General features: G+C 30.5%; 2 protein-coding genes across 2 annotated transcripts; one reads left to right on the top strand and one right to left on the bottom strand.

Moving 5' to 3' along the window:
* Positions 1–49: 49 nt before the first annotated feature.
* LOC123654586 lies at positions 50–961 on the bottom strand. The gene is made up of 2 exons (XM_045590483.1): positions 874–961; positions 50–800 (listed from the first exon to the last, which is right to left on the bottom strand). Exons 1-2 carry the CDS (start codon positions 913–915, stop codon positions 120–122), a joined length of 723 nt encoding a protein of 240 aa, XP_045446439.1. The 5' UTR covers positions 916–961; the 3' UTR covers positions 50–119.
* Positions 962–4498: 3537 nt separating this feature from the next.
* Positions 4499–25493, top strand: LOC123654187 (phosphatidate cytidylyltransferase, photoreceptor-specific). Its single transcript, XM_045590110.1, has 10 exons — positions 4499–5049; positions 5131–5255; positions 6325–6421; positions 7022–7198; positions 13771–13963; positions 22418–22584; positions 23240–23392; positions 23662–23790; positions 23913–24047; positions 24552–25493. The coding sequence occupies exons 1-10, from the start codon at positions 4975–4977 to the stop codon at positions 24642–24644; spliced, it is 1344 nt and encodes a 447-aa protein (XP_045446066.1). The 5' UTR covers positions 4499–4974; the 3' UTR covers positions 24645–25493.
* The last annotated feature ends 890 nt before the right edge of the window (positions 25494–26383 follow it).

Raw genomic sequence — 26383 nt, 5'->3', positions numbered from 1 at the left:
GTAAAAAGTTATAAAAATAATTATAAAAGTTATTAAAATCATAAACAAATTTTAGATAAAATAAAAAAGTTTATTAAATGCACTTTAAGTAACAAAATAAAATGATAATATAATTCATGTTAAGAGCAAGCTATAGTACTGTGCTCCATTACATCGGTAACTTGTGAAGGTTCAGTCTCTGTTTGATTTTTAATAGAATTTAGCCAGTCATCTGTGGGATTAATTTTCTTAACTTCTTCGTCGGAACATTCTTTTATTTCTTCTAAAGCATTTTCTAATAAATCAATGTCATTGTTTTCTTTCTGTTCTTCACTGTCGTTAAAAGGGATTTCAGTTACATTTACAGGATTTATATTTGTATCTCTGTCTCGAAACTTTTTCGAGACATCTTCAGACTGAACATTCACAATGCAGACGCAATCTTCAGTTTCAGTTATTTGTTTTAAAGCTGCCTCTTCAATAGCTTCTAATTCTTCTATATTTTCTTTCTCAGTTAATTCTTCAATTGTTTTGTATGAATACATATGATCGTCGTTTGGACTGATGTAATCCTCTAGTATAAAAGTACTACTATCAAAATTAAGTTTCTCAAAATCAATCACGCCGTAGTTTGATATATAATCTAATAAAGTGGACTCGTTATCATAGCATACTTTAATATTCTGAACACAATTCCTCTCCAATTCTTTGTTATCCTTGCATTGTTTTCGAATAACATCGAGCTGCCTTAATGTTTTTAATTCTCTCGCTTTTAAAGTCGCATATATATGAGCAAATGATTTTCTAACTGTAGACTTAATCTAAAAAGGAGAATCAATCATTAGTTACATATAAATGAAGTAACATTCAACTATTTCTCATTTATTTACTTACGTTTTCAATATTTTGTACTAAATCATCTAAATCACTCGCCATATTTGTTGTTGTTATGGTTTCTTTTTTTTAGTAGTATGTCAAAGTGACACTTAACTCAAATACGAGGGCTTTAAGCCTAATGTTAGCCAAGGCTATTTTCCAATTACGCAAAAAAAAATCAGTACATCTTATTGAAAGGCTATGTTTGTAAATTAAATAAATATTAACTAAGACCGATAAAAATGCCCTCTAGTGTTGTTTCAGACACTACGGTGTTCCATTACGGCTCTTAAACTTGTCAATGTCAACGTTTGGCCGTGTAGTAAATGAAAAACAACCCAAGGTTCTGGTAGGTGAAAGTTTGAAATTCCAAATCCAATTACAATAAACCGTAAATTATAAATTATTTTTACACTGCTTTTAATAAACAAAATAGGTTTAGAATTAAAAAAAAAATATGTACAGTATAATCATCATCATCATCATCATCATTCCAGCCTATTGCAGTCCACTGCTGGACATAGGACTCCACAAGTTCACGCCAAAAATGCGTGAACTTATGTGTGTTTCCCATAGTCACCACGCTGGGCAGGCGGGTTGGTGGCCGCAGGGCTGGCTTTGTCGCACCTAAGACGCCAAAGCCAGCGGTTAGATGGTTATCCCGCCATCGGTCGGCTTCTTAAGTTCCAAGGTGGTAGTGGAACCTTGTTATCCCTTAGTCGCCTCTTACGACACCCACGGGAAGAGAGGGGGTGGCTATATTCTTTGGTGCCGTAGCCACACAGCACTATAAAATTGTACACATATTATATAGTAAATTATTACTACAGTATAAAATTGAGTAGAATTTTGAGCGGTAGAAAAAAGAGAATGAATTTTGCTGAAATTATTCAAACACGGATATGTCTTGTTCACGAAACATTCGTAGCTAATGTTGAAATATCAAGCTCTGTAAAATGAAAATAAAAAACATGGTAAATATCCCGTTTTTTAATAATAACCATGTTAATTTAAAATATCCTATTGATTTGGTTGCTCTGATGCAGTGATTCCCAGCCCGCAGTAGTATGAGTATTGTATACCACTTCACGGTGGGTACGCAGTTTCTGTGCTTGAAATAGATGTTGATAAAAAATACAGTTATTAATAAACAGTTTATTTACAGAAACAAAAAAAAAAAACAAAAAAAATTATACATATGGCAATACTAAGGTATTTCTAAATTGCTAGTCATAGAGCAACACGGAGGGGAGTAGCCATTGCGTCTGCTACCGATACAAAATTTTCTGTCATTTTTTGCGGGGGGAAATTACACACATGCATACTTTATCTAATTCCCACACAAAAATAATCGTCTGTCACTACGAAACTCACACATACTAAATTAAAATCACACTTACATTTTTCACACACACATAGATACATTCTGTGTCATTACAGTATAATGACACGCCGCAACTACACTCACAAGTTGCTTACAACCGTGGTTGTAACAACTGTCGATATGCATTATCGATAAATTCGAGTACTCGGTTAGGGAAATAAGGTTTTTAAAGTGATACAAAGGTAAGATGTTATTATAAAAATAGACTTAATTTATTATATACTACAAATCAAACATCTTCATGTAAAATAAACGATTATAAAGAGTAAAGATTTGATTGTTTGTTTGTTAGCATTGAATAGGCTTCGAAACTACTGGGCCGATTCAAAAAATTATTTCACCGTTGAGAAGCTACATAATCCTTGAGCGACATTGGTTACACTATATTTTCAAAAATATTAGGGATCCTTACTAAAACTACAATAATGTAACCCAAGGGATAAAAAAATAACCTAAAAAATTCCTTACATTGCGTACGCTGCAAAAACTAATGATAATAGAAATATATAATGTAGTAAGACTTTGTAGAACACATCATTATCTACAATAATTGTATTTGCTCGCAAACGAAAACAAAACTGACTTCAATTACATCGACAACTAATACAATATACGTAATATATACGCGTTATCATAGGTTACTCAAAAAGTTGTTATCAGATCTCGATGAAATTTAAACGCGACCACATGATAAACATCAGCTTTTTATTAAATTAAAAATCATCAAAATGGGTCCACCCAGTCAAAAGTTCTGAAGTAACATACATAAAAAAATACAGTCGAATTGAGAACCTCCCCTTTTTGGAAGTCAGTTAAAAAGTGTCGCGACAGCCTATGTCTATTATAATTATGTCACAATACGTTTGGTGCAACGTTGTTGTGCCAAACAATGCCATTCTACAATAAACGATTTAAAGTTAACATACATTTTGAGGAGTTGGTGATGTACACGGTGATGTCAACGAATCGGGAGTAAGGAGCGTAACACTAATGGCATCATAAGATGATAGCTTGTCATCTTGTAGATTTAATGATTTGTTGATGACTCTGAAAGGATGGACATTGTTCATTTTCAAAGTTGATAAATCTAAGCTTCATTTCACTACTATGACTAAGGTGAACCATATCTTGATTACCTTGTATATGAGACAAAAAAAAAACTTACGGGACAAAAACAGTGTGGCGTTAGTGTTGGTTTGGTGCCCTCAACTAATTCTTCTATTGTTCGCCAAAACTTAAAAGTTAGTGGTATTGATATGATTTGAACAAATTACACTATTTTTTGTGGGCGTCCAGGTTAATCTGTTATTACAATTTTTTTCCATGTATCCCTTAAATTTGGATTTTTAGAAAACCTGTCAAATTTTTATATAAAACATTATGGTGGAAGTTCACATTAAGTAATTCTAGTAAAATGTATTAATACTCATAATACATGTATTATATTTAATTTAATTCAATTTTATTATATAACTATGTTTATTAAAAAAAGCTAGCAATATAATATTTTAAATAAATCAAAATCTCAAAAATGTCTGTCTCCTCTTTTGCCTTTGCCATTTTTATCGATAACCATCTACAAACAAACCGGTAACAACACTATCGCTCGGCGACAGTGACTTCTCGGAAATAGACTCCGATCAGTCGCTCGACTGATCCGCATATTGTATGCGGGCGAGCGGCCTGTGTTGGTAAACAAATCGAGTCAACACGAACGATAATATTTGTAATTTTTAAGTTTAAAAAAGGTTTAAAAGAAGTATACAAGTAATAATGTGATTAAAAAATACTTACGTATGAAAGATAACGCCATGTTTTAGTAAATTTGACGTGGCAGATCTTTTTTTGCAGTAAAAAACAGAACAATTTGGCATTTTTTGAAGGACGTTGATTCAATCGCGCAACTAGATTTAGTCTAGTGATCAGTGCGGCGGCAACTAGTTTTATTGTTTGGATATGGCCATTTGACCTTATACCTTGACAGAGGGGAACGCCTGTACATGGCGACTCCCCTCCGTGTTGCTCTTTGTTGCTAGTACATTCTGTGTCAAAAGTGCGCTTATGCAAGTTTGAACTTATGTATTGAAATACAAAAATTCATTAAAATCTTAAATAAAACGTCTTATTGGATTTTCCGTTTAATTGTGTAAATTGTTATACATACATACCTCAAACATGTTTCGCAGAGGGATAGGTAGAGAATAGTAGTATCAGAATAAAGAACAATGTACCCTCCTATCTGGTTTCAGCAATAAGGCTTTTAATTAACAATTAGTAATAGAAATTAATAATCTCAAGTAACTATTAGGTACTACATTCTAATATCTAATGGCAAAAATGACAAGTATCAAATAATGTCGAGACGTAGTATTTCGAGCTATATATTATGACTTTTTGCTTGGTGACATCATTAATTGCTGTTTGTTATTTAATACATAGATATGTTATAATTTGCAGATACTGCAGATAAATGAAATGCGTTGGCAAAAGTAAATAACATTTTTTTTTACTTTTATAATAAAACAACAAAATATTTTCGCGTTTTGTTATTATATCATGTAGTTTTTGTAGCTGCAACACCAACAAAGAAAAAAAAAAAAACGAAATATTGATTTTTCGTTTGACATCGGCTTCAAATGAAAAACATCGAACATAGTGTTTGGTCTTAAGCCTAAATTATTTTTTTGGAGTACCTGAAAGGTGTCTTTTGAAGTGTTAAGTGCTCGTGTTTGAATATGAGCGAATTGAGACAACGTCGAGGTGATGGCGATAACAATGAAAAAGTCGAAACGGCTGGAGAGTCCGATCATGTATTAATTTTGAATTACATATTTAAAAACCAGTTTTGTAGCTTATTGTGTCATAAATGTAACTTTGGTGTTGGTTCATAGGTGGATTCAGAAGAGGAGAAGGTTTTAGAGGAGAAATATGTCGATGAATTGGCTAAGACCTTACCTCAGGGTACGGACAAAACCCCTGAGATTCTTGACTCTGCTTTATCTGGCCTGTCTTCACGGTAAGTAGAGTAATAATTTGTTTGTAAATATACATTATATTAATTACAAGTATGAATTATTGCACTAAAAAAAATATTTAAATACATCTATAAATATTACAAAAAAAAATCATGATATAAATAAAAGAATATTATTTGGATGTGAATAAAATAAACATGAGATAAAATGTTGTGTATTTGTATGAATTTTTTATGACTTAAAATATGTTTTTAATGAGCAATGAAGTAAATATTTCTGAGAACATTACAAACATTTTTGTATGATGTTTATATTTATGTTGCCTTGAATTAATTAATTATACTGCATTTTTTTATTTTAATAATGACGTAAGTATGTAAATTCTTAGAGGTTACACAATCTAATAATATTATTTTCAGTTTATAATACTCTATTTACACCACACAACTAAGAAAATTTACTATTTTATAATAATAGATGTATGGTTACGGCTATGAAGAATATAGCCACCCCCTCTATCCCCGTGGGTGTCGTAAGAGGTGGAGGCTAAGGGATAACACAGTTCCACTACCACCTTGGAACTTAAATAGCCGATCGATGGCGGGATAACCATCCAAATACTGGCAATGAAATACATTGGCCGTAAACGGGAAGCAGCGTTTTCGGTGCATCAAAGCCAGCCCTGCGGTCACCAACCTGCCTACCCAGCATGGTGACTATGGGTAACACACATGAGTTCACACCATTTTTGGCGTGAACTTGTGGAGGCCTATGTCCAGCAGTGGACTGTGATAGGCTGAAATGATGATGATGATGAATAATAGCCAATTATTGAAAATTCACAGTTATTTTATACATATTTTTATTTCAACAGTAACAATGCCATTAAACCCTTATTGGGTTTGTCTTTGCATATTTACATTCGAAGTTCTATATTTAAACACTTACAATTATTGTAATAAATAAATAACAAGTTGCTTAAAATAATCATTAAAATCATAAAAAAATAAAAAATACCATATTATTCATTTACCATTGCTTGTATCATATCATATTATTTATTTAAATATATGAAATGTATAAATTTATGAAAAACTTAATTTTATTTAGATGGAGAAACTGGGTTATTCGAGGTATCTTTACATGGCTGATGATTGGTGGATTCTGCTTACTCATCTATGGAGGTCCTCTAGCTCTTATGATAACCGTAAGTGTGTTAAAAATATTGTTTGTATAATTCAAAAAACATACTGTAGTAAAATACCACGACAATATACATTTTATACCTCATACAAAGCTTACGAGTGTAAAATGTGTAATTAGATTTAAAAAAAATTGGTATTTACCAAGCCATAAAAATAACATGCAAGAGAAGTATTGCCTTGCAAAGTTTTTTATTTTTATGAAATTGATTCTAGAAAAGTCTTATGTCAAGAGATCATTTGCTCAAATAAAAATATTTCATGTCAATAAGTTATAAATATTATCAAGCTTAATGGGCTAATCAATTATACTTAATATTTGACTAACCACAATAATTATTAAATTGTTATCAATTTAATAATATTTGTATTGTAACCACTATATATTTTTTTTTTATTTGTAATCAACACCTACATAACAGGCTCAAAGCTATCTGTGTACTTTTATACATCTTGCGATTTTGCTTGTCCTTGTGTGTTTTACAATATCCTCTAGATCAGCAGACTATTACCAACCATTACCAGATAATACTATTTTTTTTGTTTTATCATCAGAATTTGGTATTATTTAATGATTATTATTTTATAATATTTGTTGTTCGAAGGTGCTCTGTGTGCAAGTGAAGTGCTTCGAAGAAATCATCAACATAGGTTACGCCGTGTACCGAGTTCACGGTCTGCCCTGGTTCCGTTCCCTGTCGTGGTACTTCTTATTGACGTCCAACTACTTCTTCTATGGAGAGAACCTTATCGATTACTTTGGAGTTGTAATCAATAGAACTGTAAGTAAATAATTTAGTGTTTTATTATTTAAACACAGTAATGTATAATTTTTTAACTGAGGTAGGGCACAGCAGGAATTTCCTGCTCAAAATATGGAGCAGCCCGACTGGGGTAGTACCTCGACCTTACAGAAGATCACAGCAAAATAATACTGTTTTCAAGCAGAATTGTGTTCCTGTTGGTGAGTAAGGTGACCAGAGCTCCTGGGGGGATTGGGAATTAGGTCAGCAACGCGCTTGCGATGCTTCTGGTGTTGCAGGTGTCTATAAGCTACGGTAAAAAAAATATGATAGTAAAAGTAAGCACCAAACAAAGAATACTTTAAAATCAAATGAGTTTATTCTCGCTAGAGTATTCAAACTTCAAAATTCTCAAAATAAGTGTACAAGGTATATTTATAGTATATTTAATTTTTATATTTTTCTTTTTATCTTTGGTTTATGGTATATTCATTATGGTTGTTCAAAAAAATATATGTAAAATGAATAAAAACGAATATCTAATTTGTTTGTTTTTGCGTGGTTTACAATGAATCTTTGTTACTATACAGAACATAATTTATACATTGATTCGAATTTCCATTTGCATTTGAATAACGACGTATTGTTCATATTAATACAGTGTACACAAAATTTTCGTAATTGGATCGAACTAAAGTACTGATGACCACAGAACGATAGTGAACTTAATTGAGAAAACAATTTGCTTAGAAATACATTTCCAATTTAGCACTAATTGCTTTAAAATTATTATTTTTTCTAACTAATTGGATCGATAAAATACGAACAGTTTATCAAAATTGATTTACACAAACGTTTTTTGCAAAATAACGATGATTCTTCAAAATAATATAGTCAAAAATAGTTATAGATAATAGTTATAGATAATAGGTAGGTATATTTAATACAGAAAAAGGGGATAATTTTTTTTTAATTAATTTTATTATGACACAATTATGTTTAGTGAATCGTAAGTAGGACAAATAATTATTAGGCAAAGTCAGTTATATAATTAGTAGTTGATTGACTACTCTAGCTAATTATGAAAATTAGTACTCATACTGGTATAACTTATTTTATTTTAATGTATTGTCAGTTTGTTCGCCGGCTTCCTAAACTTTATTATAAATATAAGTCAATTAGAAACTAAATACGCAGTGTTGTTTTGTTTAGTAAACAATATACAGAATGAATTATATAAGATCAGCTACCGTATCATTTACGATAAATAGCTCAAATTAATATATACCGACGGTTTTAACTAGATAATAACAGGTTGGTTATCTGCGTCTGGTAAATTGTTATTAGTAGTTAATGTAGCGTAATGATCACTTTGGTACTACGACTATGTTTCATTTCAAATCACTTACGCCGAGTTGCACGAAACAAAATTAAAATTTAAGTAGAGATTAAACTAATTTAATCACAAGAATTTCATACAATTCTTACACATAAACAATAATGAAAAATACCTTAGTTATATAAATAATCTATAATGACATATTTCATTTTGTAACCGACTTAAAAATAGGAGAACGTTTTCAATTGGATTGAATTTTTTTTTATGTGTGTTATCTCAACTTTTTAGTGGTTGCACCAATTTTGATTCTTTTTTTAATCGAAAGCTGATATTTGTCATGTGGTCCGATTTAAATTTGATCTGACGAGTATTTTTAGAGTTATTCCTAATAATTGCCTACGTTGTATTACTTGTTTTTCGAGCAATCACAATTATTATGGTCAGTGTACAATGTACCTACATGGTCTTAGACAGCCATTTGAAAATTGTAGTATTATAAATTTATTTTTAATAATTTGATGGTTAAGATGTAACTTAAAAGTGAATTAATAACGCCAATATACGATAGTAAGTATTTTATATGTAGTAGCAATATTTAAATTGATATCGTCAAAGTCAATGCCCTGTGTTATTTGAACTTGAACTCCGTTATATATATATAACGGAGATACGGGATATATATATATATATACACATTATTTCTAGCTGACCCAGCAAGCTTTATACCGCTGTATTTATTTTTCCTTCAATATATTGCTTTTTTAATCTTCTTTTATCATTATTATAATGAACGTAACACAAAAAGAAATGTCTAATTTCACCTATACATACTATTTTCGCGATTATTTTTTTTTTAAATGTATGTAGGTTAAAAATAAATTTTATAAATTATAAACCTCAGAAAAAAAGGCTATGTGCCATTTCCATCCTCCTAATTTTCATTGAATCAATCAATAAAAACCGCCTGTAAGAGATGACTTACAGTGATAAGGCCCTCGTGCAACATTCGTTTATCTCGAACACTTTTATTTTCTACGTTATTGTTAGAATGGTTTTTAATGAGATTTATTCATAGCGAAAATCTATTTTTACACCTATAATGTTTGAAATGGCAATTTTGAATGTAGGTCAGTAACGTGAAAATCATCGCTTTTCGAAAACATTCTTGTATGAAAGTAAACTCACTAAGGGGCCTGTTTCACCAGATATGCATAAGCAAATGGATAAAGGTTTTAATATATTTTTCGTTTTTACTATCGAATTCCACTATATTTATGATATATTTCTATTCGCAAATGTGAATCTAAACGATTCAGCCTGTAACATCCCACTGCTGAGTATATACTTCTTTCTTCATGTAGGAGAAGGAATCAAATAATTGTATTTGCTCGCAAACGAAAAAAACTAACATTTCAATTACATCGACAAGTAATACAATGTAGGTCGACGAAAAAATAGTCAAGTAAATACGCGTTATCAAATATAGTAATATTACAACAAAAAGTAATTATCAGATCTCGATGAAATTTAAATGTGACCACATGATAAACATCAGTTTTTGATTAAATTAAAAATTATCAAAATCGGTACATCCAGTAAAAAGTTATGCGGTATAATACAACGTATGTCGACGAAAAAATAGTCAAGTAAGAACGCATTATTAGATATAACTCGAAAAGTAGTTGTTAGATCTCAAATAAATTTAAATGGGACCAAATGACACGCACCACCTTTTGATTAAAAAAGTTTTTGTAGTAATCGATCCACCCAGTCAAAAAATTTGAAGTAACATACATAAAAAATACAGTCGAATTGAGACACTCCTCCTTTTTGGAAGTCGGTAAAAAATTGTAGTATACTAATTGAGGAGTAGCAGATCCCCGGTAATTGAGAAATAGCCCTATTCTACCTCCTGCCGTTAAAGTCTATTCGTAACTTATGTGCAGGATAAATTTTATCTACAAATAGGTAAACTGTTTCGAAGGTTTTTAGTTAATATCCTTGTTAGGGGGCATCCATTTACGTGTGCTATTTTTCGATCAGTTTAGACCCCCCCCCCCCCCCCTTAGGTGAGATTTAGTGAGATTTGTCTGGACCCCCCTCCCTTTATGTGAGATTGACGCTGAATATAATAGAAATTGACGGGAAAAAATAAACTGTTCAAGTATAATATAGTTAATTTAGTTACATTAAATAAAATTCAAAGCAAAAACTAAATGATTTTAATACCTATGAGATTTATTTTAGCGGGCAAAATGAACAATCAAAATATATTTTTTAATGTTTTATATTTTTTGTAGTTGATGTGAGATTTTTCAATTATCCCCCCCCTCCGCCGGTTTAAATGAGATTTGGTGAGGTTTCATCAGACCCCTTCCCCCTCATTCTGAGCTCACGTAATTAATGGATGTCCCCTTACTAAATATGATCTAGACTAATTTGATTGGAACATCCAATTACCATAATGTAAGTAAAGTGATATCGTGACGTACAAAGTGATGTCGTTGGCTTAATTTGATATACATTTTGATTAAGTAACGTATGTTTCGCGTAAATCATTTTTACTAATGTATTAACTGTGTCCTACGGTTAGATTAAAAAAAAAACTTATCTACATTAACATGGTTTTTTTTATTGCTAAAATTATTTAAAATTATTATTATTATTTATTTAAAATACAAAGAATCTTAACTAAAAACATTAAGCATTCAACGGTGTGACAAAAATCATTGTTGAATGATATTGACAATTTACTATGTTTTTTATTTTCATTTTTCGGAGCTCGATATATTGAAATTAGCTACGAATGTATTGTGTAGCCATGAATCTCGTGAACAAGAAAAATAATCTTATCTATATCTAATTATAAATCTTATCTATGTAAACAAAAGTGAATTGCAAAAATGTATGCGCATAAGTTTCGAACGAATGCATCAAATTGGATTATTATTATTTTGTGTTCTTTATTCTCAAACAAAGATTTGTGTAGTTGGTGTCCCATGACACCACATAATTTATTTATTATACGTTAATATTTAAGGAATACTTGGTATAACATTAAACCGTCTTACTCGCACGCGATGCTGTTGTTTGGAATAAACGTTACACGTTACGCCCATGTAAATATCTGTCATGTCATGCTCTGAAAACGCTAGCGCCTACTTGATGTAATAAAAAAAATATGGAAATTCTTAAATTTAAAAATAGGCGTGCAATAATTACGGAATCACCACATCAAAAATCAGTGTATATTCATATATTTCGTATTTTATCTGTACTTACGAACATATTTTATATCTGATTGATACACTCTTGATATATCTGCAAGAGAATCGTAAACACTTAAAAACCAACTGTGTCAGTAAAATAAATATCCTAGTAAAATAGTGCTGAACAAGAAACAATGAAAAAAATATTAATGAATAATCAAATGCGTAATTTAAATACAATCATTCTAGCCGAAATTACTTAAAACTGGTTCCTATGTTAAGGAAACGGTAGCTATTTGCGCACGAGAATTTTAATTTAGCCTTCAGTGATTGACGAATTTAAGACGTTGCGAATGTTCAAGTTCAAAAATTATTATTGGTTTCTGGCGTGATTATCACTAATACATTGCACAGAAAAAATTTAGATTTAAATCGGAATTTGTTAAATCACTAAGGCTTATCAAAATAACCGAGAGAAATCATCGTGTCTATCATTTTCTTATCGTATCCACAAAAAGTAAGATAATCGTAGTTTGTGAGAAGTGTCAATTTATTGATGCAACGTTGACAGTCGGACACAAAAAATATAATGTATTTTACACTACTAATAAAAAAAGTGAAAAAAGAAAAATAATAAACTTTAATATATTTAACCGACTTCAAAAAAGGAGGAGGTTACTCAATTCGACCGTATATATATATTTTTTATTCGTTTGTAACTTCATCGTTTATGAACCGATTTTGATAATTCTTTTTTTGTTAAAAAGAAGATATCCCAAGGGTGGCACCATGATAAGAAAACCAGGATCTGATGATGGAATCCCAGAGAAATCGAGGGGTACCCTCGAAAATCGTAGTGACGACTAGTGCGTTTTTTAATTTTTTTCGTCTACTTACGTTGCATTACTTGTCGATGTAATTGAAGTCGGTTTTTTCGTTTGCTAGCAAACAAAATTATTATCAGTAGTGGTAAAATGCGTTTACACTCCAACATGGAGATAGAGGCCATCTGTGGTATCAGTCATAATCAGTCAAAATCCAAAAAAAAAATACATGTATTATTTATCCGTCAGTTTCAACTTGTTAAAATTTTCATTGAAAATTTTTCATCATAGGAGATAGAAAACTTATCCTACAAAGATCTTACAGTACTCGTTTCATTTTCATGACGTTTTCGAGGCATAAACACATTGATGGATACGGATGAACTACATATTTCTACACAAGACGTATACAAATTCTTCGTTTGTTTAATTTTAGCTTTATTAAACAAAGTTTTCTTTTAAAGAAGATAGAAATATGAAACCAAAAAAAAAAAAAAACAGAAAGCTTTTTAATTTAATTTTGTGTCTATAAAGTAAATTAAACTAGTCAAAATGTTTTCTAAAACATAATGATTTTCATGTTAGGATCATTACAAGTCCTGCTTCGCGATTCTACGCAGACATCTGCGTAGCTTTCGATCCTATGTAAACATCAAGACAAAAATTAGCCAATATATTGTTTTAAATTTCCAGCCATGAGTAACAATTTTCGTAACAATCAGCTTAGTATTTTTTTTTTTTTTTTTTTTAATGTCACTAGGTCGGCAAACAAGCGTACGGCTCACCTGATGGTAAGAGATTACCGTAGCTTACAGACGCCTGCAACACCAGAAGCATCGCAAGCGCGTTGCCGACCCAATCCCCAATCCCCCCAGGAGCTCTGGGCACGTTTCTCACCAACAGGAACACAATATTGCTTGAAAACAGTATTACTTTGCTGTGATCTTCTGTAAAGTCGAGGTACTACCCCAGTCGGGCTGCTCCATATTTTGAGCAGGAAATTCCTGCTGTGCCGTACCTTGTGCGCACTAAAACCTCATCCTAACTTTTGCATGTATTCCTTTTATAAATAAAATCATTATAATGTTATCGTGCAGTAGACATAAAGATACGGTCATCCGGTTCTCAGCACAAAAATAACCATCAATTCGCAATCAAAACCACAAAACGACGTTAAAGCGTTGAACTAATCTAAGCGCTACATTTCAGTCTAAATTCTAAACTTGAAATTTCTTCCAGGACTATCTCCACTTCCTGGTGACGTATCACCGCTTTATATCATTCAGCCTGTACTGCGTTGGCTTCGTTTGGTTCGTGTTATCACTCGTCAAGCGCTACTACATGCGACAATTCAGCCTGTTCGCTTGGACTCACGTTGCTCTGCTGATCGTTGTGACCCAGAGTTACCTCATTATACAGAATATATTTGAAGGTAAGTAATATCTTAATATATATAAATCTCGTGTCACAATGTTTGTCCTCAATGGACTCCTAAACTACTTAACCGATTTTAGTCAAATTTGCACACCGTGTGCAGTTTGATCCAACTTAAAAGATAGGCTATATTTTATTTTGATATATTATGTTATTATTATATTTCAGAAAAAAATAAGGTGATACGAAGTTCGCCAGGTCAGCTAGTTTTTTCATAAAATTTTAATAAATACTAGCTAATTTGGAAAAGGTTATGTGGTCCAAATATCTTTTTGAAATATTTTCGTTTTTTTTTTGTATTTTTTTTTACATTTGACTGTCTATAATATTATTCAAACTATTACGACTTAAAATATCAAGGTATTTTAACCTGATGCCTTTGTTTACTAACAAGTATATGAATATTTAAATCTTTTCCTGTTAGAAACGTAGATTTTATTACTACTAACGCAAAATTAAATTTATTTTAATTAATATTTAAAATTATTTATTTATTAATATTAAAATCAATTTAAATCGTATTGTCATTAATGACTTGATGCTGTTTAAGTATAGCAGTACTTTTCTTTTTTCTTGAAATGAATAGGAGTTAGTATCGTACTAAATTAGCAGTTCTAATAGTAACGTGGGTCGTGAGGTCGCTCCAAAGGAAGCTAACATTCTCTTTCTAGGACATGTACATTGTTATTAATGATATTTGTCTGGTTGTATCTAGCTGTTTGAGAAGTCTCGAACATGTTTTTAAATGTTTAATTTTTTATCGTGTTTGGATTGTTACTTTAATATCCTGCTAACAATTCAAGTTGACTCATCCTCAGATAATTACTTATTAGTTTATTTCTTGTCATATGTTTGGTATTATATATACTTACTTCTACAAATAGCTACCCATTAAATTTCTGATAGTCATTTTTCTCTAGGTGAAAATTTCATACTCTCCTTCGGGAAAGTACTAGTTATTCTTTTTCCTACAATATTGATTTGAACTGAATAGCGGAATAGCGCGAAAGTTTTTACTGCTTGACCAAACTTCTTCTTAGCTTTTACCATTACATTTTCTATGGCTTAGACCGCCATACCTATATTCATTTGGTAAATAATTCCCCTATCAAGAGTACTCTTGACAGTTATAAGGTGATTACAACCGGACCGACGGCTCTGCGTGCTCTCAAGATGGCGGAAAGACTCACAAGGACATACACCCAGACCTAATAAATATTTGTACAAATACACCAAGCTGTGCTTAACGGGAACCAGATCCGCGTCCATCGGAGATAATGGAACATTGATCTCCATTTCAAAGTATAATTAAACACAAACACGAGAAGGATTGATAAAATTATGACTTCAAGTTTCTGACTTCGTAAAGTAAATGTTAATCTTTTCTAGAGCAAGGCTTCGTGTACATAATAAAATACGATAAACGATTTTACAATATCCATTAAATAAATTGAAAGTACTAATATAAACTAGATTTTTTATATAAAATATTCAATATCTTAAGTAAGTACAGTGTAATATTACGTAAATTAATAATGTTTTGAGGAAAGTTGAATGAATTTATTAGTAATACTCGGGGTTCGTGAATAATATAACTAAATTTATAATTATTCAATGATCCATTGAATATTTTAAGTGTTAACTTTTGTGGTAACGGTTTGTGGTCAATCAAAATTTTCAGCAGAGATAACATTCCGAATCGGTTGTGATTTCAAATTAACTATATTTATTATTGTAAAATGACGATTTAAAAGTTTTAGTGAAGCGTACTTAATTTCAGTTGTTTTATAAAATTGTATTTAATAGCCAGATATAGTTTGATCTCGCTAGGTGATCTTTTCTAAACTCTCTCATCACTCTTAGAGCTACATATATGACATTGGGCTATATAAGCTATTTACGTAATTAAAATCTAATAAACCAGCTAGTCTAGTCCAGATTCCAGACGTACTTATTAATATTGAAAAATGACTATTTTTGACAAATTTTAACGATCAGTCGAAAACATTCTTAAAACAAAAACAAAAAAATTATATGAAATTTTCGTCGAAATCAATAAAATGGCAATGATAGACCAAAGATCCCACCTTTAAAAACAAACAGTCTATAACGGGCGACACTATCTATAGATTAGATCGAATGTGTCGCGGCGTGGACACTGTCAGGGCCGGGAAGCCGTTCAACCGACGTTCTGCGAACTAGGTCACATCGATATCGGTGCTATAAGGACGGCGTACATGTAGGGATTTTCGTTAAAAATCTGTGACTTACGGAGATAAACTCTAGTAACTACAGAATGTATTATTAGTATTTATAGTCCTGTAGTATAGGTAATGTCACTATACCTACACACCTTGTATAACTGATGAAACATAGAAATAAAATATCTATCAGGATCAGTATATAAATAAATATAAATCGCTAAATTAGTTGCTAAGCTCTAACTTTCGATAAACGGGTATCGATTTAGCTATTTTCTCATGTTTCTTTCTAGAAGATCCTAAAAAATGAAAAATATCAGAAAACGTAACGATTGAGTATTTTAATTTTATGCGTTTGACAGTTCAGTAGAAAAGACGATGTCTGTTTGAAATATTAAGTGAAAAAATATAGTTTATTAACTATACTGGCTAAAAGTCATTGGCAAAAAAATCACTTAGCTCATGTGGGATCTTATTATAAAATATTTCTGACTTATGTACTTTTAAGTAGAGTTCTCAGACTATATAGAAACGTAAATATACAGGCTGTTCGACTCCTAACTACGTCCCTTGAAATGAGAGGTTCTGTAGGTGTTACAGATCACGTTCCGCGTAAAAAAAACCTATTATATATAGGTATGTATGTATACTAGGAGTCGAACGCCCAACATAATAAATAATTATTGTATAAAGTTATAGGTATTATCAATATTAATAGTTTTATACGTATTATATAAATTTAGTCACCAAACAAATTCAAATTAAATAAAAAAAAAATACAATAATAGTAGTATTCTAGTTAATTAGTAACCAATTTTAGTTGATATATTTCCTTCTCTACTAGGAAAAAAGCTATAATGTTATAAGAGTTTCGTAGATATCGCCTAATGAATTATAATAATAAATATTTCCAATTAATCTAGATCAGTTTGATAGCAGACTTTCGACTCTGGTATTTCGAGATATTTAAAGTAAATACCCGTACCCATGTAAGATTATGATAATAGCACTTGTATAAGAAATTTAAAATGTATTGTATATGAAGCTAGCCCTACTATAATAATCATTATATGATTGACCATATTCGAAAATATAATATTAAATACTTTGGTATAAAATAATAGTGTTTGCTCGCAAACGAAAAAAAAAACCGACTTCAATTACATCGACGAGTAATACAACGTAGATCGACGAAAAAATAGTCAAGTAACTGCGCGTTATCAAAGATTACTCAAAAAATAGTTATCAGATCTCAATAAAATTTATATGTGACCACATGACAAACATCAGCTTTCGATTAAATTAAAAATTATTAAAATCGGTACACCCAGTAAAAATTTATTGCGGATTTTCAAGAATTTCCATGAATTCCTCTGGGATTTCATCATCAGATCCTGGTTTCCTTATCATGGTACTAAATTTTGGATATCTCCTTTCCAACAAAAAAAGAATTATCAAAATCGGTACATCCAGTAGAAAGTTATGCGGTTATAATACAACGTAGGTCGACGAAAAAAGCGTCAAGTAAAAACGCATTATTAGATATAGCTCGAAAAGTAGTTGTTAGATCTCAAATAAATTTAAATGGGACCAATTGGCACACACCACCTTTCGATTAAAAGAAAATTTGTCGAAATCGCTCCACCAGGTCAAAAGTTCTGATGTAACATACATAAAAAAAAAAAACATACAGTCGAATTGACAACCTCCTCCTTTTTTGGAAGTCGGTTAATTACGTGTTTTATTGACAAAGGTTGATTGAAACGTTAACTTGGGACTCATAAACAAATAATAATAATCGATGGTAGGTCATTACCATCGATTACTACCATCGCGTGACCTAATTCTACACTATTCGATCGTTTTTCAAAGATCACGAACGTCTGCGTGCTTTAATTGAAAGCTTCTGTCGAGATATTTCACAGAAAACCAGACATAAAATAATTGATGACTTGTTTGATAGGTGATGTTCTCGTTTTGTTATTAATTTCGCGCGTTTTAGGGACGGTTCACATCGTATTTGCGTAGTGTGGTTTGGTAAAAATGTAATCATGTTTTCATAAAATATAGTATTATAAAATTTATAATTGTTTTTAATATTAACGGCGTAGTTAACCGGTTATTGGTAAAGTTTATCACTTGTACAATTATACCAGAAAGAGGTAAAACAGACCCTAAGGCTAAAAAAAATATTACTACATTCCTTTCTTGATCGAAGCTCAGAACCATGAATATAAAAATATATTTAAAACTATTTAGCATACATTGTTACAAAGCTAACAATAGATTATGATAACAATCAAACCTTACTATATGAACACATATATTGTTGATCGTTACGATGTTAAGATTATTGCAAGTTTTCGTTTCAACACGCGAAGAGTTTCGTTTTCAGTAAACACGTCAAGCGCGACTCGATAATTTGCAGCTGTTTGTAATATTCGACATTACACAAAACCTAAAATAAATAACAATCTGAAACGTTATATTAAGGTAGGGCAGAGTAGGAAATATTCTGCTCAAATTGGATTAGCCTTACTGGAGAAAAAGAGAAAAGATGACAGTCAAATAATATTTAAAAATCAAATACTGAAATCAATAGTGGGCTGTAATTAGATATATTTTTTTCCTCCTTTGTCCTATAAACCCATATAATAATCAATTTGTTTTTTTTTTTCTTTTTTTGACATGATAGACAATTTGTGTATAATGATTTTGACAATGGTATTACAATGACATTTTATTTCCTTTTGATTTTTTAAATAATAACATATAGCAATTATTGTATTTTTACATGTTGATATAATTATTTAAATTTTAGTTATCTATTTATTATTGAATTTATTATCATTGAATTCTAGTTATGTTTGATTATTAATATTCTCTTGACTTACCTTTGATTTTTTTTTTATATAAATTTGATTATTGATCTTTTAAAATGAATTTTATTGTTAATGAGTAGGATTTTTACTTTTTACTTTAATTTTTTTTATGTGATGTTAATTATACTTGCTTCATGACAATAATATATGGTGGAATGTTGTGTACTCCTTAATGGGATACCTATTAGATAATATTGTAATAATGATTCATATATAATGTTTTGTATGTATTCTGTGGATGTACCTATAAAATAAATAAATAAATAAATATTGCTCTCAAGTACAGTTTTGTTTCTCTGTTGAGTAAGGTCGCCATGGCTCTAGAGGACGGTCAGGGTACGGTCGGCAACGTAACGTGCTTGCGATGCTTCCGCTGTTCATAGGCAATAATAATTATTCGCTTGCCATTAAGTCGATCTTACGCGAGTTATTCACCAACTTAAACACGCAAAAAAAAAACTAGCTACAAAGTTATGGATTTGTCTGGATTTAGTGTAAGCTTGATGCGGCCATAGCCTCTCAATAGTTGAATCATGTGAACGTTAATCTAAACCTAACGTAACTCTTTAAAACTATCGTTATCTGCTTACTGACACGAGTGCGATAACGATTAAACTCCAAACCTTCCTATCAGGATAAGAAGATTTTGCCAACTGTTTTAATCCGATTAATATTTAAAGGCATTACGTTCAAGCATATCAGACAATAGCATTAATTAGCAATACTAAATAGATAATATGTCATGATAAAGTTCTTGCCACGTTATTCTCACGCTGATAGCATGTGTCAATATATGTTTTATCGCATTACGACAGTATGATTAAGTTTTAAGTCGTATGATTATTAAGATATTTTAGTTTAGTTCACGTTATATTTAAATTTGATTGTGTATATCTAAGATAGCAAATGGCTTATAATTATAGGTATTTGAATTAGAGAAATTTGCGAAATTACTAATAAATTTATTTGACGACGACAGTAAAAAGTAAACAACTTACAATCTTTACTCCTGTGTAGGGTGAAAACGATCCAAAAACACATACATACAACAAGCGTATGGGTAATGTAGAGATAAAATACACACAGATAATAAGATAATCAGAAATATAATTATAGAAAAACACCTTGCACTAGCAATAAATAATATCTGTTGCATGTCTAAATGTTAATGTAGAGTAATAAATGGAATCGTTCGGTTCATGTAATATTTCATATAACAAGCCGCTTCGTAAACAATGGGCTATTCTTGGACGCCATATTGTTTCATCCTCTCTGGAACCCTAGTTGCTTACAATAAGTACTACAATACATGCTACTGTGTATATTTCAATAAATATTCGTATCTGGGGCTATTTTATTTGACTTATATTCAATCAAATTTTAATATCTTTGACGTATTAGATACGGTCGTCTATTTCGAAGGTTAGGTTAGGAAGTTAGGAAGTTAGAAGGTTAGGAAGCAAGTCAATGCTTGTAAGTAACAGCCGTTTGATATAGCAATTTTTTCGATAAATTCACTTAAAAGTATACAGTTAAATAACATATTACACTCAGACTCGGCAAGGGAATCGATCCCAGAAACCTCGGAGCAGAAAGCACTACACTGCGCCTTCATGCTAGTTAAACGAATAAATTTTGTATGAGATATTTATTTACGTTTATATACAGCAGCGACCACTCCAGTGTATACTAGCGACATACATTAAATTAAATCACAAATACTACGTACTATTGCTGAGCTACATGCAAAAATGCGTCAAATATAAACAATAGTTTAAGTTCAGTTGTGAACCTATTCTGTACTTAACCAACACAAAATCTAAGCCTATAAAGGAACTAAACATAGACAACATAAAAATATATCATGAAGCACTAAGTGTCTTTCAATATTGTTCTAAATTAAATTTAGTAATACGTTGGGCTTCAAAGTGGATTACGAATTGGGTACTGTTCGAAAAAAAAAATACTGAGGCTTGTTAAATAAAAACCAATTAAAGAATGTAACGTTGATCCTATTATGACTGGTAAATTTCTGTTTAATTTGTTCGTTATAATTTATTTAGTTGGATGGATAATTTATTTCACTTATACGTAACTGGAACACAAAAGTAATGAAAAAAATGTGATCTTATCGCTGAGAAGCGATTACACTCAGATAATCTTTAATTTGAGAAGAACGTGTAATAAAAATGTAGAGTATACAACTCGCAGTAAAAAATGACCCAGATTTTGCAAGGCCGTACGTAGTAAATGATTGAAATGTCTGTCTTTGAGAAACATATTAAAAATAATAATTTTATTAGGTTTAAAGTATTTGTTACATAGGCTATTTATCGTATTAATGTAAGTACATTAAATTATGTTTTATACATCATGGTGACGCTGCATTTTATGCAAGATATTAAGAAGGTGCTTTTAAACCATATTTGAATATAGATATATTTGATTTTGATATCAAAAGTAATAAATAATAATAATAATAAGTAAATGTAAATACATTCACATTTATATATCGTGAGAAGGAAATGTTAGCATGACACTCATGTTTCCCCTTTTGTCATTGAATTGTATTGATTCACACAGCTTTATTCAATGGCTGTCACTCGCAGTATTTGATGTCGGTAAAGGTTCGAACAAAACGCTATGTTACTATATGTCTTCTGAATCATTTGTAAACAAGATAGAAATAAGATTAGATACAGATAATATCTGATAGCACATATTTTTGTACCGCTATTTATTTAAATTTTGTAATTTTAGGTTATTTTTGTTTAATTTATCTTATTCACTTTATATTTACATAATTAAAATTCTATAAATAACTTGGCATCGTAATTCTTGTTTTTTAAACAATTAATCTGATTCATATATTTATGATAGATACAAAGGAGAGTTAAGGTTTTAATGAGCTGCTATTGCTAATTAAAAAGAAAAAAATATATATAATAAAAAAAATATGATGTATATATCTATACAATATTGTTGGAAAAGGTCATACAAACAAAGCAACATAGAGTAAACGAAATTTTAATGTTCGTTCAAGTAATGCTTGATGTAATTTCATTAGGCAAAAGTACATTTGAATTTTAAATTATTTAAATGATCCTTGGTCAAGTCGACGCGGCACTGTATTATGATTTTCGTGCTTTTAATACACAAAATGACGAGTTTTGTTTTTGAATGTGCTTCGAAAAACATAAGTTATCTAATATATCCACAAATTATTTATTTTAATTGTTTTTAAAATTACTATGTATACTTTAATATCTCTTATAACATGCAAATACATATGTTTTCACGTATTTTTACTTTTTAGTATATATAATTTATTATGATACAATGTTTTGAAATATTATTTTTTCGTTTCAGGTCTAATCTGGTTCATAGTTCCAGTATCTATGATAATATGCAACGATGTGATGGCTTACGTGTTTGGTTTCTTCTTCGGAAAGACTCCGTTAATCAAACTCAGTCCCAAGAAAACATGGGAAGGCTTCATTGGCGGTGGAGTTTCTACTGTCATCTTTGGACTTGTGGTATGTCTGAATTTATACTTTTTTTTAGTACAACTAGATCGGCAAAAAAGTGTACGGCTCATCTGATGGTAAACGATTACCGTAGCTTATAGATACTTCAAACACCAGAAGCATTGCGTTGCCGAGCCTACCCTCGGACCTCCCCCAGTAGCTCTGGTCACCGTTCTCACCACAGGAAAACAACAGTTGAGAGAAGTGCTATTTATCTGTAATCTTCTGTAAGGTTTCTGCTGTGCCCTACTTAGTAACATATAACAAGATTGTACTCGTATTTAGATATCAATTTAATTAATTTAATATGTTTATTTAGATTAATAAAAAAGCAACAATATATATATAACTATTTATATATATGACCTTTTTAGCAAACAATTTAATTATTTCTGTCGAGTTAGATATCAATTTAATTAATTTAATATGTTTATTTAAATTAATAAAAAAAGCAACAGTATATATATATAACTATTTATATATGTGACATTTTCAGCATAGAATTTAATTATTTCTGTCGAGATACTTAATATCGAAGCAGTGTCTTAGAATTTAATAGAATTATTTAGCCATAAAAATTAAAATAACAAAGTCCATCTATAATTCTTTCCCTACCTCTGGTAAAGTTAACTTATACTTAACTATATTATTTATATTTCCCCAGCTATCCTACATGATGTCTCAATACCCTTACCTGGTGTGTCCAATCGAGTACTCCGACTCTTTGGGACGAATGACAATGGACTGCGAGCCGTCTTCACTCTTCCGTCTCCAGGACTACACGCCGCCTCAGTTCTTACAACCGGTTATGAAAATTGTGAGTATTTGACAAAATCTTAACATATATAATTCTCCTTTACGTGTGCTTGTCATATATATGATAGAAAACTGTTAAGAATATGATATCTCAAATTAACATTAGGTTTCTTGGAGAATTTTTGATAGAATTATATACGATTAAAAAAAATGTCTAGCATACAATTTTCTGTTCTAATATCTTGATCTACACTATTTGAATAAGCTCTGGTTCTTTTACACGGTCATATCTAACATAGTTTAATATATATATTTTTTTTTTATTTACAGTTGGGTCGTGAGAAATTCAACATGTATCCCTTCATGATCCACTCGTTGGCTCTCAGTATCTTCAGTTCAGTCATTGGACCCTTTGGAGGATTCTTTGCTTCTGGATTTAAACGCGCTTTCAAAATCAAGGTCAGTTTTAAATCAAAAAATCAAAACCTACTTTATTCAAACAGGCTTCAAAAGCAATTTTGAATCGTCACTTTACAAATTATAATTATATTCGAACTAATTCATTATAATTTTTTTTTCAGGACTTTGGAGACGTGATCCCTGGACACGGAGGTATTATGGATCGTTTCGACTGCCAGTTCCTAATGGCCACCTTCGTGAATGTGTACATCACTAGCTTCATCCGCACTGCTACTCCTCAGAAACTATTGCAACAGGTAAGATTTATCGAAATGTAGATGCTAAGCATAGTTCATATAAAAAAATAAAGTAATTAGGCAAGTAGAGTTTTTTACAATTACATATTATTGTTAATGTGAAACTACCCTCGGATTTGGTATGTAGATCCGCTTTAAAAAACCGACAAAAGCATTTATAGTTATTTAAAAAAAATATTCTGTGCCATATGTGGTCTACTACAGATCAGTATGATCTTAAGTAGCCTCTGCCCCACATATACAACCTTTAAAAAAATTAATATTTAAATATACCTTCATAACTTTAATGACAGTATTTTCACTATGTTTCAAGAAAAAGTTTGAATTGAAATATTGACCTCGTAATTTTCATATTATCGCATATATAATGCCATTAAAAATAGTTGTTCAATGGCTCTTAATATTCACAATGTTTTTTTATATTATATGTTTTTTTATATATATTATTTATGTCTTTATTTGTTTTATAAGTTACATCACAATGTTTCGATTCTCCTGTTACAGGTTTACAATCTGAAGCCCGAGCAGCAATTGCAATTGTTCTACGCTTTGAAGGAATCGCTGGAACACAGGAATATACTCAATATGGTACCTTAAATTAATTTAGGCGAATATTTTATTTATATACTTATTGACTTTGACAAAAATTGTAAGAGGAGTTTCACACTTATTGCGTTTCTGCAGCTTACTTTATGTAAAGTACGAGATGTATTGTTTTTAGGTTACAATATTGCCTGTTTTTCGTAAGAATACAAAATTTTGTATAGTAGGGAAAAATAATTCGTTTGAAAAAATTACCTACTATAAACAAATGAAGTTATAATAATAATAAAAATTGCAATTTTGAAGTACATTTTTGCTGAATAGTATCTTTTATTTGAAATATTGTTGCATCAAAATGATGAAGAAAATAAGTGAAACTTAATAAAAAACAAATTTAAAGAGAAAACGCACCGTTTTTATTGAAAAAGCAGAACGAATTACCGCTGCGTTTCTGTACAGTGTGAGATCACACTAAGTTTTGACAATTTTCAGATTGTACGCAGCATACATTTTATTCTAGTCCTATTAGTTACTATACCTTTCACTCATAACCATCAATTATAATAAAAAAATATATATTTATGTATAAATATAAGATTATTGATTCTGTTTTATTTGCGATTAGTTAACGCTTGTAATATTAGGACCTATTCAAATATTACGTTAGATTTTTATCTGAAAAACTACAATATTTTTCGTTAAACATTTTAAAGTGGTAAAGGTAGTGGTAAAGGAAGGTAATACCTGTTTACCTGATGGGTAATATTTTATCAAATAACACATAAAGTTTTAGTTTAAGTAAGATTTCATTCGACTTTTAAAGTTTGAGACAACTTACATTATTCCTGAATAACATCCTATTATATATGTAAACGTAGTAGCGAATTATAGTTATAGAATAGATAACTATTTATTTTATATTTTACGCGACCTAAAAGTTTTATATGTAAAACCTTTTCAGTACATTTTCTAAAGCATTTACAATTTAAAAAAAAAAAATTAAAATTAAGAGCCTTTCTTCGTTGACTCATTTCATCGATTGGATCAAACAGGGAAATCTGCATTTTTTTCTTTTTTAGACTGAATAACGACTGCTTTATCGTGTGCTAAATATTACGTGACGGTTATTCCTGTTATTTCGAATGTTATAAAACTATTTTTCTATGAATTTTACTTGATAATCATCATTCTTGAAAATTCGCTGTTTTATTTGTAAGTTGGTAAATCATTTTCTGTGGTTATTTTATTATAAAGCAAACATATTTACGGGTTAATAGGGAGTATTTAATTGTAAAATCAGCTTTGTTAGTAAACATTTAGGATCGAATATGTTTTTCTCTTTTCTATATTTCAATGAGATAGGGTACAGCAGGAAATGCCCTGCTCAAAATCTGGAGCAGCCTGCTTAAATTCTAGCGTTGCGAGCATCTATAACCTGCAGTTATGGCTTACCATCGGGTGTTCCGTACGCTTTTTTGTCGACTTAATTTTATTTCAAAAAAAAATAAAAAATAAATAATTAATATACATTGTCAAGCAGAAATTAGACTAAATATATGTTTATTATATTTCTTAATCTTAAATGTTTACTCGTAAAGTCCTTACTACGTAAAAATAAACTAAAAAACCTATCTTAGAAATATTTTACCGTTTATGTAAATGTTTTTAAATATAATGTAACGAAAAAATCCTAATATTTTTAACTTGTATTTTTAAGACAACATATATCAGACCAGGACATATTTTGCAACTTAATTAATTATATATAATTATTTGGAAATTAATTTTTGTCA

Source organism: Melitaea cinxia, chromosome 6 (genome assembly GCF_905220565.1).
Source record: "Melitaea cinxia chromosome 6, ilMelCinx1.1, whole genome shotgun sequence".
Taxonomy (NCBI): Eukaryota; Metazoa; Arthropoda; class Insecta; order Lepidoptera; family Nymphalidae; genus Melitaea; species Melitaea cinxia.
Note: the sequence above shows the minus strand (reverse complement) of the source record. Positions and strands in the feature narration are given on the sequence as shown.

Coding starts and splice junctions, on each gene's coding strand:
- LOC123654586 (XM_045590483.1), bottom strand. CDS start 915: ATGGCGAGTGATTTAGATGATTTAGTACAAAATATTGAAAAC. Junction 801..873: donor TAGTACAAAATATTGAAAAC/GTAAGTAAATAA, acceptor TCTCCTTTTTAG/ATTAAGTCTACAGTTAGAAA.
- LOC123654187 (XM_045590110.1), top strand. CDS start 4,975: ATGAGCGAATTGAGACAACGTCGAGGTGATGGCGATAACAATGAAAAA. Junction 7,199..13,770: donor GAGTTGTAATCAATAGAACT/GTAAGTAAATAA, acceptor AATTTCTTCCAG/GACTATCTCCACTTCCTGGT. Junction 22,585..23,239: donor CTGTCATCTTTGGACTTGTG/GTATGTCTGAAT, acceptor ATATTTCCCCAG/CTATCCTACATGATGTCTCA.